This window comes from Microplitis demolitor, chromosome 3, assembly GCF_026212275.2.
Source record: "Microplitis demolitor isolate Queensland-Clemson2020A chromosome 3, iyMicDemo2.1a, whole genome shotgun sequence".
NCBI classification, from domain to species: Eukaryota; Metazoa; Arthropoda; class Insecta; order Hymenoptera; family Braconidae; genus Microplitis; species Microplitis demolitor.
The window spans coordinates 7,750,563-7,765,827 of record NC_068547.1 but is presented as its reverse complement, the minus strand read 5'-3'; the positions used below and the strand labels follow the sequence as shown (position 1 = coordinate 7,765,827).

The 15,265-nt window shown below is 29.5% G+C and overlaps 2 protein-coding genes across 2 annotated transcripts; one reads left to right on the top strand and one right to left on the bottom strand.

The window, feature by feature from the left end:
• The first annotated feature begins 1,383 nt into the window (after positions 1 to 1,383).
• Positions 1,384 to 5,710, top strand: LOC103569711 (acidic fibroblast growth factor intracellular-binding protein). Its single transcript, XM_008547169.3, has 6 exons — positions 1,384 to 1,878; positions 1,949 to 2,150; positions 3,137 to 3,364; positions 4,146 to 4,373; positions 4,446 to 4,700; positions 5,543 to 5,710. Exons 1-6 carry the CDS (start codon positions 1,794 to 1,796, stop codon positions 5,619 to 5,621), a joined length of 1,077 nt encoding a protein of 358 aa, XP_008545391.1. The 5' UTR covers positions 1,384 to 1,793; the 3' UTR covers positions 5,622 to 5,710.
• A 329-nt stretch (positions 5,711 to 6,039) lies between these two features.
• Positions 6,040 to 9,097, bottom strand: LOC103569712 (pyruvate dehydrogenase E1 component subunit beta, mitochondrial). The gene is made up of 5 exons (XM_008547170.3): positions 8,895 to 9,097; positions 8,720 to 8,782; positions 8,136 to 8,342; positions 6,427 to 7,057; positions 6,040 to 6,343 (listed from the first exon to the last, which is right to left on the bottom strand). Exons 1-5 carry the CDS (start codon positions 8,901 to 8,903, stop codon positions 6,192 to 6,194), a joined length of 1,062 nt encoding a protein of 353 aa, XP_008545392.1. The 5' UTR covers positions 8,904 to 9,097; the 3' UTR covers positions 6,040 to 6,191.
• Positions 9,098 to 15,265: the final 6,168 nt, after the last annotated feature.

Below are 15,265 nucleotides of genomic sequence, written 5' to 3'. Positions count from 1 at the left end.
AATAAATTCGGTAGAAATTGTTTGAGAAAATTATTAAATTTATTTATAAATTCCGTTACAACACTTTTAAACCCCTTTTTAATAATTATTCAACACATTAATAATGATTAATAACAATTATAACGATTAACTTTATAATTTATAGCAACTATAATCTAATTTATAGTATTTACTAAAAAATAAATTAATTAATTAACAATGAATAAATTAATTGTCACTTGTATCAGGTAGCTTTCTAGTACGAAGCATTGATGCCATCTGTATAAAAAAAAATTACAATAAACCAATAAAATAATTTTACAACTAATTATTATAACTATATATTAATTTTATTATTCTTTTACATGGTACTGACAGACACGGTACTGACAGTTTCATTTTAAATAACAAATGTAATTATTTGGTTATGTATTCGATAATATCCATTTACTGTAAAATTGAGACTGGTATTAAGTACATGAATTTACTATTTTGTTCAGTAAAAATTAATAGTTAATGAAGTTTATCAATACCATGGTATCGACAAGACAATTTATGACATACCTTTTTGAAAATTGAGTTCTAACATGACACAAACTCCCGGCACTATTTCATCAACTCAATGTTTGTAAATATTACTCAGATGACGTGCTTTCAAGATGGTTCACTAGACGTTTCATAAATCTCAAGGTACATGGCGCTCGAGTCACACAAATTCAAATTCAAAAATTCGTTAAAATTTAAAGACAAAAGTTATTAAACCGGAGTTCAATGTTAACTTAGTATATTAAACAAAAAGTGTGCCATTTTTTTTCAGTTTGATCATAAACATTAGAATTTATGAGGTAATTAGTTTAAATCATTTATTGTGACAAAAAATTAACAGTTTATAGGCAAATTCTAGAAATGGACATGACACGGTACTGACATTCAAGTGATATATTGTAAGTTTTCTCTATGTAGCAAGTTATATAATAGAAAAATAATGTTGGAATATGTTTATAATTATCCAATTAACACAAAAATTTAATTAATTGATTATTAATTAATGACCTGTGAGAACAAACAAAACAGGACATTGAATATCACAGTTAAAACGGAATCACCCATGTACACTTAGTATAAATTAAATTATTTCTCTTAATTAGGAAAACTGAAAGTGCTTGATATTCAAAATAAACATTCATTATTAAAATTTGATTACCATAACATCCTTATTCGGATATCTTCGGTCTCTGCAGTGAAATGTTCGGGTTCAACTTGTTATTTTAAAAAATTGTCTCAACAAAAGAATGTACCTCGGGTATTTTCGGTTTTTACTCCCACTGGGTGTTCTGTCTGCAAAGTATTCCCCCACTTTTTATTGCGCATGTGCTCTTTAGAAATGTTCGGTAGCGGGAGCGATTTCTTTGGAAAGAGAGTTCACACAAAAGACAAAACACTATTCCGAATACTAGAATGTCGTTTTCTCGGTACTTGCTAACCTCACAATAACAATAACGAGTATATATATGTTTATTTATATTTTGTGTAGTTCTATTATTAAAAAGTGTATTACCATCGTAATTATATGTAAAGTCTACTTCAGCTAATTAATTTAGTTCATAAAACAAATTCGGCCATCAAAAAATTTGTGTGGTTAAGACTTTCTATTAACCAAAATAAATAATTAATAAGAATTTTCGTACTTAACACAAATAGCGAATATAATTTTTTTTTTTATGTGATTCATATCATAGTTTATTATCGTCTATAATAATGAAATTTACTAAATAAGCTAAAGATTTAATTGTCGCTAAGTGAAAAAAATTAAAATGTTATCTGAAGTTGACGTCTTCATTAGCAACTATACACTCGTGGATCCTGAAGTTTATCAACTTTGGGTTGATGGCTACTCATGTAATGATTTTTTTACTTTAAGTTTCATTGTTAACTATTCCCATATTCAATATTTTGTATATAATTGCAGCCACTGATGCTGTCAATCTTCTAAACCAACGGGGCATATGTCAACAAATAAACGCTTCGATGGATCTTATCGCATCTGATATATTAGATCATTACCGAACTTATTCACTACTTGAAAGATTGATCCATACGCCAACAAAATTAGCCAGTGAACAACTGGCATTCCAAATCGAACCACAAACTAGTCAAATGTTGATAGAAATGTAAATAACTGTTTAATTTTAATATATTAAAGCTACAACTCATTAACCTTGGGACGATTTGTCAGTAGGATATTTTAATTACAGTTCAAAATTATGTAGAAGCTATTTGAATACTAAAGTTATAAAAATATATGTCCTTGATAATTCAGTTTTGAGCAGAAAAACTTTTTTTTAAAAATACACAGTAAAAAATATAAGTGTTAAATTTCAACACTAAAGTTGTGTTAAAATTCGAATACGAAATTCGGGTAATACGAGAAATGAATTAAATATTTTCTAAATGTCAATGGTGACACTAAAAAAATGTTGACTTTTACATTTCACTTTTTTAAAATGGATATTCATTAAATATTGTTTATAAATATTATTTTGAGCTTATCAAAAGTGATGAAAATTACTATTCAGCATTCAACTATTTTTTTATAGTAAACAATGTTTTCACTAAAGCAAAGATTTTATTTCTTTTAAAAAAACAAAACATTATTATTTAGCAAAAAAATAATGTTCACATTACACAAAATAATTTAAAATTGTAACAAAGTCTTTTTGCTTAGTACCCCTGATCAAAAAATATGATTTACTCCATGTTAAGTGTATGTCTATAAATTAGTTTATTAGTCGATTCAAATTATTTTAAATCATTTCAAATTTTTTTGAATCATTCCAAATCATTTTTCTTAACCAGGGATGATAAAAATTTCAGCTTTCAGTAAACGGTAAATTAATTATGCTCAATAATTAAAATTTTTAAGTTAAATTGACATTCATAAAATGTCAATTTCACTTTTATTTTTCTCATATTTTTTTCAGTGACTATCGATTGAGTTTTTAACATAAATTTTAAACTAATGATTAATAAATATTGATACTTCAGATGTTTATATTAAATAACACTTCCAAAGTATTAAATAGTAGATTAATTTAAAATTTTAAAGTAACTTTTCTGTCCAGATATATAATTTAATGTATTGAATTCATTATTACAGGTATTATGAATTTGATGACTCTGTGGTACGTGAAATATTGGGTAAAAAACTAACTTCTAAAAGTAGAAAAGATTTAGATGAAGTTGCTGAAAAAACAGGAATTACGTTAAAAAGTTGTCGAAGGCAATATGACAATGTGAAAAGAATTTTCAAAGTTGTGGAAGATTTGCCTGGTTCTCTAGTCACTAATATAAAACAACATTTTTTGCTTCCTGATGATTTGGCTAAGTAAGAACAATTATTTTTTATTTATCTATTTCGAAGGGTAAATTTTTAAATCAGGTAAAAAACGCATCATCCACTTACCTTTTATTGGAGTGAGATTAAGCCACTCAATATAAATTGGAAAATCAAATGAAAAATCATTTTTTTTTATAGTTTGTTCTCTATTTTTAAATATTAGAATAAAATTTTAATTTTCAGATAGATTCTCATGAATTTCCATAGAAATTTTATAAAAATTAATAGGTCCTATGAGAAGTGCTATAGTTAAGTAAATACAGGGCCTTATACATACAGCAATAAGAATCTATCGGATTTTTTAAGCAGGGTCTTGTCTCAAGGGTTGAGACATTAGCGACTTGATTTAAGACAACACTTTATTATACTAACACATGTACTTTCTTTTTTAAATTATAAAAATAACGTCATGGCTACTCAATATTTTGACATTCCAATTTAATTTTTATTTTAAACAACACTGACTTCGGGCGGGTTCGAAGTCGCGTCATTTGAATTAGAAGTCATGTTTGCTATTCACCAGGCTGATATATGTCCTAGATATTAGAACCTAAAACTTTAACGACGATATCGAGGTCGTTAAATTTTTTTTTCTTCATCCTAATATTCTTGGGTCAAGTAAATCCATCCTCACTCAAGTTAGTTATTTTTCTGGATGACAGTTGAAAGTCATTATTATTGAATATTTTTAAAAGTCGGGCACCGTCTGAGATTGCTCTTAACTTAAGATTAAATACTTGTATTAATTTGATATTTTTATTTCTGACAGACGATATGCAGCCGTAGTATTTATAGCCTGTTTAAGATTTGAAATGAGCAAACGGAAACTACAATTCTTAACATTCTCTGATTTTTATCATTGTGCAAATGTCATGATGTCGTCGTGGACTTACCGTTACACAGGTTCAGAATATTTTGATACAGATTTAGACAGAGAGTTTCTCGTTGAACTGTCAGAATGCCGAATTTTGTTGGAAAATGATAAACACCACAAATAGTAAATAACTGATTGATAAATTTTTTATTATTATATTTCTATAATTCATATTTAATATGATTAATATTTTAGTTTGGTATGTATGAAATTGAAGCCAACACTTTTGGAACGGATGTTTCAAGAACTGGACTTGAATTTTCGTTCTTACTCCCGAGCGCTATTGGGAATCGGCTGTAATTTACATCGTTCAAGAGAACTAAGATTTTTTTTTCTCGAATTAGTTGAGCGATGCATTGAACCATGGCGACAAGTTAATTGGTCGCATACAGACTTGAAGAATTTTTTGAATGCCTACACCCAATGTGCACTTGATATGGATGTTTTGAGGTATATACAAAAATTTTATTTATATATTTAAGGGTGCTTGAAGAAAAATACTATACACATTTAATAGGGTGACCCAAAAAAAAACCGACTTTTTTTTTCGAGTCTTATGAAAATTTGTTGGATGAAATCAAATGACTACGATGAAAATTTAGATATTTGAATGTCGCTCAAGAATTTTGAATGTTTCGGGTACTGTCTCTTGGACGTTTTCAAGCGACCCTTGAATATTAACAACAAAGCTTCTCGATTTTTTACCATCAATTTGTATCATAATGAATTAATTAAATTTTTAGGTTTTTTTGCTTATTCAAAACCCACCCAATTTTATTGTTCAAGACTGCCCTATATATTTTCAGTTATGCAAAAGTTACATTCAAATGAAATGACCATAATTGTGTCATGAAAAAATAAAAAAACTTATTCCAAGTATTAGTTACATATTATCAGTTAATATTCAAAATTCTTGAACGCGGTTTAAATACACCGGCTCACAAAATAAAAAAAGTGGTTTGTACTTTTGACCGGACCTACCTATCCTTATATATTTCGACGTGATGAATCCGAATCTAAAATCATTTTTGTCCGTACACCCTCAAAATTTTAAGTAAATTGCAAAAAACCATAAAAATCGCCAAAAATTAGCAGTTTTAGTAAGAAAAAAAATTTATCGAACTATAGACCAAGTATGATTTTTTCCTTTGGTCCGCTGAATTCGAATCTGAAGTTTATTCAACCATAAGCCATTTAAAATCTAAATAAATCGCAAAAAAAACCCTTATCATAATAAATTATTACGGAAAATAACATTACTTATTTATATTTATTTGTTATTTTTTATATAGGGAAGGAACTTTAAGGGATGCATTTGAGCGATACATGAAAGTTGTTACGAGTTGTTTATTACGAATGTATCACACATGACGACTAATATACGTCTGTAATATAGACGTAATTACTGTACATCAAGAGGATGAAGAAAAAGAAGATGAAGAAAGTCGATAAATAGTTTATATTACAATTTATTTCCTAATTTTTTTTTTTTTTTTTTTTTTTTTTTTCTGTAATAAATAATCAATAACGTATGGCAGAGTTTCATGTGCTTCGTCTATGCCATAATCAGTATTCACAAAACTACATTTATATATTATTGAAATTTTTTATGATATTCTATTTTAAATTGCGAGCTTAACATATTTTTTTTTCGCTGTTAAACGACCAATTTATTACAAAAAAAAAAAAAAAAGAACTATGAAACTGGCGTTCATCTTCAATCAAACATTGATAATCAGCAATATCTGAGTGCGTATTTATTTAATTAATTTATTAATCGTAGTACTAATTTAATTTTGTGTAAATTAATTTTATTTCGTAAGAAAAAATCAATTAATTTTTTTGTCCCAATAAAAAATAAAAAATAATCAACAAAGAACGCTAAATTCATGTGAATAAATGAATTATCATTAAATCCTTTTAATTTTCTACGTAATTTAGCTACTGTGATACACCTAGAATTTTTTTCACTGTATGAACAACATCTTGCGATCGTGGAAGAGCCAATGCTTCTAATGACTTAGTATAAGGCATAGGAACATCAGCACCCGTCACACGTATAACTGGTGCGTCAAGATGATAAAACGTTTCGCCTAAAAAAATCGTGTTTAATTATTATAAAATTATTCACAACAATAAATATCACCAATCGATTCTGATTTTTTTAAATACTTACTTTCCATAATTCTCGCGCTAATTTCTGCACCAATACCACATGTGGGCCATCCTTGCTCTACAGAAACAACATGATGAGTTTTGGCTGCTGATTTAAGAATAGTTTCCGTGTCGAGTGGTCTAAGTGATCGTAAATTAATAACTTCAGCTTCTATTCCTTTACCAGCAAGCTCGTTGGCAGCTTCCAGGGCAAGTTCAACAGCTTTGGAATGTGCAACTAGAGTGACATGATTTCCCGCCCGTTCTATTTTAGCTTTACCAATAGGTAAAACAAAGTCTTTAGACATTGCCTCATCGGACATGGGATATTGAACACCATAAAGAAGTTCATTTTCTAAAAATACTACTGGGTCAGGATCTCGAATCGCGGCTTTAAGTAAACCCTTACAATCTTCACTATTGTACGGAGAAATAACTTTTAAGCCGGGACAATGTGCGTACCAAGCACCGAAGCATTGGGAGTGCTGGGCACCTACACCTGAAGCTGCACCATTGGGTCCTCGGAAAACAATAGGTACATTTACTCGACCAGCAGACATGTAAAATGTCTTTGCCGCTGAGTTTATTATTTGATCAATTCCTTGCATAGCAAAATTGAACGTCATGAACTCACAAACCGGTCGTAATCCAGCCTGTAAAGTAGTAAAATTTTATTAAGTCAATTATTAATTAGTTAAGATAAGAGACCCAGTACCCGATCAGGGAGCTAGTATCCGATCACTCATGTATTTTGTATATTTATTTTTACTAAATACAGATATACAAATACATGGAGTGATCGGGTACTAGTTCCCTGATTAGGTAATAGGTCTTTTATGTTACATTTCACGTCGCAATTTCCATCACAACAAGATCCCTAGGTATCTAAGTTTTTATTTACTTATCAATCTGTCACAAGATATTAATGCAAGATTCTAAGACATGATTGTTACAGGACTTGCACATATGATATTGTACAAAAAATTATTGAAGATGTCTTGCTCAAGATGTGTTAGTAAACTTTCGCGATCTTGAGCGAGTCTTGCACCAGAAATAATTTTAGACTCAAGAAGTCTTATATTAAACTATCTATATATCTTACGTCTATCTCTGTCACTTTACCTCTGAATTCTGTATAGTACGGCAATAGAGGGGATAAAGTGGTAGCCCTATTAAAAAAGTCCATATGGGATTCAGCTTAGATTCTTAGGTGCTTAAGCATAGATTCATATACTCGTTTTTCTATATAGATTCCTATGGGTTCCAATGCAATCCTACGTGGACTTTTTTATAGGGAGAGACAGAAGTGAGATGGATAGTGTAATATGAAACTTTTTCAGCAGATCTGGCGTAAAATATATGTTAGTGTCTGCAAATAATTTCTGGTGCAAGGTTAGCTCCAGTCTCTGTACTAATGCGGTTTGAGCAAGATATCTTAAATATTATTGTCCAATTCTTCAAGTACAACATAACCCAAAGTATTTTTTCAAGTCTTGTACAAGATTTGTAATTAAAAACTTTGTACGTGTGCAGCAAGATCCATAGTTATATAAAGATGTAGACAACTAGTGTACTGTTGACCAGACTTGGGTAAGATTGCTATAAGATTGTTATATGGGTTTTATGTAGTCTATAATTATAATACCGACTTTGTACTCTGTATATTATTCTGTCTCACCGCTGTCAGGAGACACAGGCCCTATGGCTAAATAATATAAAATTATATTTTACCATAGCTGCTCCGACTGTGAGACCAGCAAATCCAGACTCAGTAATTGGAGTATCAATTACGCGTTTGTCGCCGTATTTTTTCCAAAGACCCCGAGAAACTTTGTATGCACCGTCATAGAGGGCAACCTCTTCACCCATCAAGAATACTCGTTCATCTCGTTCCATTTCTTCATCTAATGCTGCGTTTAATGAATCTCTGACAGTCATCTGGAAAATTATTTCAAGTGATTGATATTTAATAATCATATATACTCGTGAAGACAGCGTGATAATTTATGAATCGTATGACAAATCACATGACCTCTATTGTCCTTGAGACTTAGAAGATTGTTAGCTAATCATTTAATTATTTTCATTTGTGTATTCCCTTATATATAACCTTAATAAATAAAAAAAAAAAAGTAAAAAAATCTATACACTGACAAGTATTTTAGAGGTGATTCTATAGAATGAAATATGAAAAACTAAGTGACGAAGATGTTAATTAAGTTGACTAATAAATAAAGTGTCTTAACTGCTAGTAGACGTTTTTAAAAATCTAGGTTAGTTGTAATATTTAAAAAAAAATATTGATAAATATTAACCTGCTGTGCGGCAGCCCATTTTGAAGTAGAAAATGATCGTCGTACGATCCCTTTGACAGCAGACTAAAAGTTAACAATTGATTATTATAATTTTAATTAGTGTAAAATTTAGATAAAATAGCTTTTATCTAACAATTTGAGTTTTGTTATTTAAATGGATTTAAAATCGTTTTACCGTAAGCATGATGGTTGCGATGAACGAAACAGTCAACAACTCGTTTTTTTTTCTTCGATTTTATTTTTTTCGTCGACTGAATTTCTGAATTACAAAATCGACTCTACTTATATACGTATCTGTTATAATTTATTTATATTTAATCGTATGTAATCTAAATTATGTACTGTACTGGTTAGAGAATCGGCTTCGGGTCTCGTCGGCTCCGAATCCCTCTGTGGATAAAAATGTTCGGCTCTCATACTACTTTAGCCACTGCATGCAATTTCGAAGCCAATTTTCTATAGTGTATTATCTACACATACATATATATATATATATATATATATATATATATATATACCAGAGCAAGTAACATAAAATTTATCTACCGTAGGTAACAAAGTCATAAAAAAATCTATCCTACCCTGACAGCCACCCTAACCATAAGTTAACTACAATCTCTGATGGCCAAGTTGGCGAGAAACTGATGAGAAACTTGCAGCTGCAACTGGACACCAATTTGGCCGCCAACAGTTGAACCTCCAATAGTTGATAGACATTTTCTGAGAAAGTTGGTGGCAAAAGTTGCTTGCAAATGTTGGAAATCATAAGTTGACGGTAAGTTTCCTTTCAATTTCCTCAGAAACTTGCATTCCAGTTGCGGCTCCATACTGGCGCCAACTTTCTCAAAAAGTTGGCGGTAACTTGTAGCCAAAAGTTACAAAAGCTGAAGTTGTCGATAACTTGTCGTCAAGTTGGTCGGAAACTAATGAATGACCAACTTTTTCACGATCAACTCGTGGTATCAGGGAAGCTACTGTCGTAATCTAAAGGTAACTTAAAAAAAAGTGTTGGAGAGCAAGCAGTTACCTTTAAGTTGACAGTAAATTGTCTGTAATTTGAATTCAAATTTGACCACAAGTGTTACTGTCAGACAATGACGTTAAGTTGATTGAAAGTTTCACTTGAAATTGACGACAAGTTTTTCTGGCAAGTTACATTCAAGCTACTGCCGTATTCTGAAGCCAACTTAAAGGAAAGTATTATACAGCCAAGGTTTGCCAGAAACTTTCTCATTAAGTTAGCCGTAAATGTTTCACTGCAACACTTGTAGAGCAATGTCTGCTTATCAGGGTAGCTTTGATAGCCAATTTAACTGCAATAAGTTGACGTAGAAATCTACAGCTGAAATGGGACCTCAAGTTGACTGCAAAAACTTGGTGTCAAAAGTATCGGAATAAAAAAAAAGTCTAGGCATCAGTTGACCCTGCGGGCCAGCCCTAAAACTTCCCTCTTAGAGCTCGAAAACATTAGTATAATTATATTTTCGAGCACTTCGGATTCTGAAAGAGCATTTTGAGAGCAATTTTTTGGTGTATCGTTAATTAAAAATTATTAGATTTCCGCGCCAACTTAATAGTGGTGCTAACGGGGCGAGATTTATTAATATTTAATAAACATTTATAAACTATTATTATGTGAGGTTTGTCTATAGTGTTAATGAAAATGGTGGCGTTGTACCCTCTAACCTAACGTATTGCCTTGTATACGCGTTACAACTAATAAATTGTTTTTATGCTTGTTAAAATAATTAAAAAAAAAAAAAACATAAAGTGAAAAAGAAGAATTATTTAAAAAATAGGACTTTCTAAATTTCTCCTAATCTACATTAACCTAACATACTGCTTACGTATCACGATAGTAAATAATATATATAGCATCCCTGATTAAGCAAAACGATTTGTGACGATTAAAAACGATTAAAAATTAAATCATCATTAATCGTCATGGATTTTCAGATTTAATCGTCCTAAATCATCAAAAGACAATTTATTATTTACGATTAACAACGATTAATACCGATTAAAATTTAAAATCGTCATGAATTGTCTTTAATCTTCATTCGAAAAATTGAATTGTTATTAATATTTAACAATCATCGACTTGGAAACAATCTAAGTAAACCGTTTTTTGAATATTGTCAAATTTTATTAATTTTTGATAAATTATTTTTTCAGTGTTTCGAACGGATTGTCCGATTGAGACGTTTTTCGCGACAATCGAAAGCTTTTATCGAGTTCTAAAGCTGATTAGATGATCGAATTGATAGATCTAACAGTTTTCCAATTATCCAAAAAAAAGCGAAAAAAAAATTTTTTTTTTTCTTATTTCTTAGATATCTTAGAGTCTATTCAACTAAATGATCTAAAATTTTCTTAAAACCTAATGTAAAAAGAATTCTTTTGAATGCCGCAAGAGTCATCGGAATCGGTTCATTCATTAACAAGATATGAGAAGTTTGCAGCTCCCCCCCCCTCTCCCACACACACACACACGCGCGCACACACCGGTCTGTTAGAATACTGTAAAAAAGACTAAAATCACCCGTCTGTCAGAATACTGTAATAAAGACTGAAATTACATGTCTGTTCAAATTTAATAAAAAAAACTGAAATCGCCCGCCTGTCAGATTTCTGTAAAAAAGACTAAAATCACTTGTCTGTCGGAATTCTGTAAAAGAGACTAAAATTGCCCGTCTGTCTGAATTCTGTAAAAAAGACTGAAATCACCTGTCTGTCAGAGCTACTAATTATATGCTAATTATCTAATGAAAGTTTTATAATATGCAACATTTACTATATAGATTTTTAAAGCTCAATCTTTAATTTATAATTCTAAATACTATTTAATCTCAATAACTATTCAGCGTATAAATAATTTTATTATACAACAATAGTGATTTATTTAAATTGTGTACATAAATAACTTACACTCTACAATATATGAACATTATTTCGCATATGTAATTAAATAACTAAATACATAATTATTTTATAAGTATAATTATTTAAATAAGTATGTTAAATTACTATTTGAAAGGTGTACCGAACTTCAAAAAACACTTTTTAAACACAACAACACAATATAATCATAGAACTTTCTGTATAGGAAATGTATTGTAATTCCGGAAAAAATTTTAATATATTGAAAGATAACAAGACCATCAAATAATTACTTTCGTACGACTAATCCCTTCACACAAACAACAACTTAAGTAAAACTTATCGTATTTTATTAACAACACGGAAAAAAATATTCAGTAGCCGCTACCGATTATTTTTTTCTGGGTACTGGTTTCCACAGGATAGGAGATGTGCAGATTTTCCTATGTATTTTATTAATACAGTATTAAAGGTTTACAAAAGAGAATTTTTTTTATTTTAAATGAAAATTTTCGTTTGTCGATAGTTAAAACCATCATCCTGTTAATTCAAAAATTATTTTCAAAAAATTGAAAAAAAAGCATTATTTCCAATTTTTTTATCACAAAGTTATGGAAAAAATTAGCAAAAGAATCTGAAGAAGAAAAATCGATTGTTTCCTCGATTGGGCACCAAAATTTTTCGAAATTTCAACGAAATTAGAAATTTAAAAATTCAAAAGTGCTCAACATGACGCGATTAACCAGTGAATTGAAAAAAAAAAATACCTCTAGAAAATTCGTAATATTTTATTAAATATTTTTCTTTTCAAAAAATTTCTAAACTTGTTTTACAAAAAATTTTTATCACAATGGATTATTGTTATACTAAAAAAAAAAGTAATTAATGATTTTTTTTATCACATTTAATATCTTCTTCAAATTAACACAATATATAAGCATTTTTTTCTTTTATTGTGTTTTGTAAATTTGCCACACTTTTTCAACTGATGAATTTAATTGAATCCAGATATGTCTAAAATATTAAGAGATTTTATTTTTTTCATGAAAATTTACAACAGCAAGAAAGTTGGCTTACTGTGAAGAATAGAATTTTATTTTTATAACAAGTAGTTTTTACAAGCAAATATGATCTAAGAAAAAATCTCTGATTCAATTCGAAATATCTATGACTAAATTGGTAATACATCAAATAATCGATTTTATAAACGACTCAACTTTAAAAAACGAAGGAATCAAACAATTTATAGGGAATGATTCAACACTTTAAAAGCACTCCCTATCAAAAAAATCCACGTGGAAAACCAGCTTAGATTCCCACATGGCGTTTTCAGATAGATCCCCATATAGTCATGAGAAGCTAATTCGCTTACGCAGCAAAATCGTTCAGAATAGACTTAAGAAGTGCGAGATTTCCGTATACACTTTTTATATAGAAATTATGCATTCATGTCATCTCATAAAAATTAAATACCAAATCTATGGCACTACTATGCGCGAGCGTTCGAGTCGTAGGTGGAAACCGTTCATGAGCATAGAGAACACAAGCCATCGCTCGATTGTCGTGATTAGAGATAATAATGCCTTCATTCATGTTTACACCAACATTCAATTATGTTCAGAACAAAAATTGTCGCATATTTAACCGTTTAATATTTTACATCCGATGTTTTATTATAGTTTATTAAAAATAATAAATATATCACATATTCGAATTTTTATTCTATACAGTTTATATCACTATTCATGGAATCGGTCCGTACGTAAATTTATTTTTTTTTTTTTTTTCATATTAATCCATCACTTTAATAATTTCATTGAAATAATATATTTAATGCTAGAAAAAAAGAACGATTCATTTCTCAAATTACGGATTTCTTTATTTAAAACATTATGAGCTCTGTTTCATTTGGTAATTGGTTAGAATTAAAGCCTCAATATTTTCGTATAGACTTAGTTATACAGTAGTATAATGCATTATTTAATACATATTCATGTACTATTCATGTGAATTCATACATACGCATATGCATAATTACAGGAAAATCTGCTAATTCGTAATCAAAAAACAACTTGCAATTAATTAATAAATAGATAATAAGAACAGTGTGAAAAAGTGTATGATAACGACACACTTTTGTCAGGCCGATAATATATGTCTGTATTTAAAAGTAATTTCTACATTACATATATTTATATATATGTATAATAGGGTATGACCTTTTAGACCTAAAGTATAATACTAGATGAAAAAAAATTTTCAAGAGTACAATTTGATTATTTATTTTATAGCTCATGAGCGGATTCCTTTTCTTTTTTTAAAATCTAAGCAAATTTTTACTCACATTCCGCTGATAAAACTATAAACAGAAAACAAACTGATCAAATAGTATATTGTGTGGTAAGTAATATTAAAACAGTGCCATCTCAGAAGAGCACCCTGACGGATTCAAATGACGGTAATTTACCGCATTTTGCCAGTTTTTACGGCATTTTATTGTGGATTACGGTAAATACGGCAATTTACCGTAATTTGAGGCATTTTTACTGTAAGAACCGGTTTTCGTTTCTTTTTACAGTTTCTACAGTGCAATACTTCACTTTACGGTAAAATACCACAAGATTGCCGCAATTTTACGGTAAATTGTCGTCCTTATGCTGCAAATTTACGGTCAAAATGCCGTACTTTTACCGTATCATATCTACGTTTACCGCAAAACGGGTTTTTTATATACATAATTTACAGCAAATTACACGTTTTTACGGCCTTTTACCGTAAATTACCGCAAATCACGGTCCGGATCCCTATGGAAGGGAAATTTCAATCCTGTTTGTCTAGAATCTTGTTTCGTTTTGAGGCACATACATATTTCATATATTAACAAATATAATTAAACGCTTTTTTTTAATCAAAATTTTTTATCTCTCACCCATATGAAAAAATATATATGTGACATATATGCATCAATGCATTGACTATATAGGACATATATATTATTTATATATTTTTTTGTGCAGGCAATTTGAAAGATGGGGTAACTAAACCAGTGAATGACGGGTTGTATTTTTTAATATTTGAGTATTAAAAATTGCAACTAAATTACAAGTGAAGTTCTAAAAGTTGTGAATCAAAATAAAATCAAGTATTTTCTTCTTTTTTTTTTACTGTGGTTAAAGCCTAAATGATGTAGGTTACGATAGAACAATGTTCATTAGCTGGTAGTATGTATTCATTCTCTGGACTGATCATCTCATAATATATGTTGAAGTCATAGAAAAATTTATAGATTCTAATAGTTGTCTGTACACATTCAAAATTGTTAGCCGTCAACTTTGCTGTAAATTTTGGATCATTCGATCGGATGGATTCTGAAATAAATTAAGAAATGCGAAAATTTTTTTTTTTTTTAATTTTTCAAAAACAACTTGATCAATCGATTCCAAAATCTACTCAGCTCTACACGGAGAGAATTTAATTAAACTATCTATAATACTAAATTTTTATTTTTAACTATTTGAAATAGTAGTAATAATAATTAGTTTTACCATTGAAAATGATAACAGTAACAATTGATGGTAGTGACAATTACTATCGTAGATGCTAATTGTAACTATTAAAGATTATAATTGTTACAATTATAGATGGTAACAGTTACCATTCAAGGTT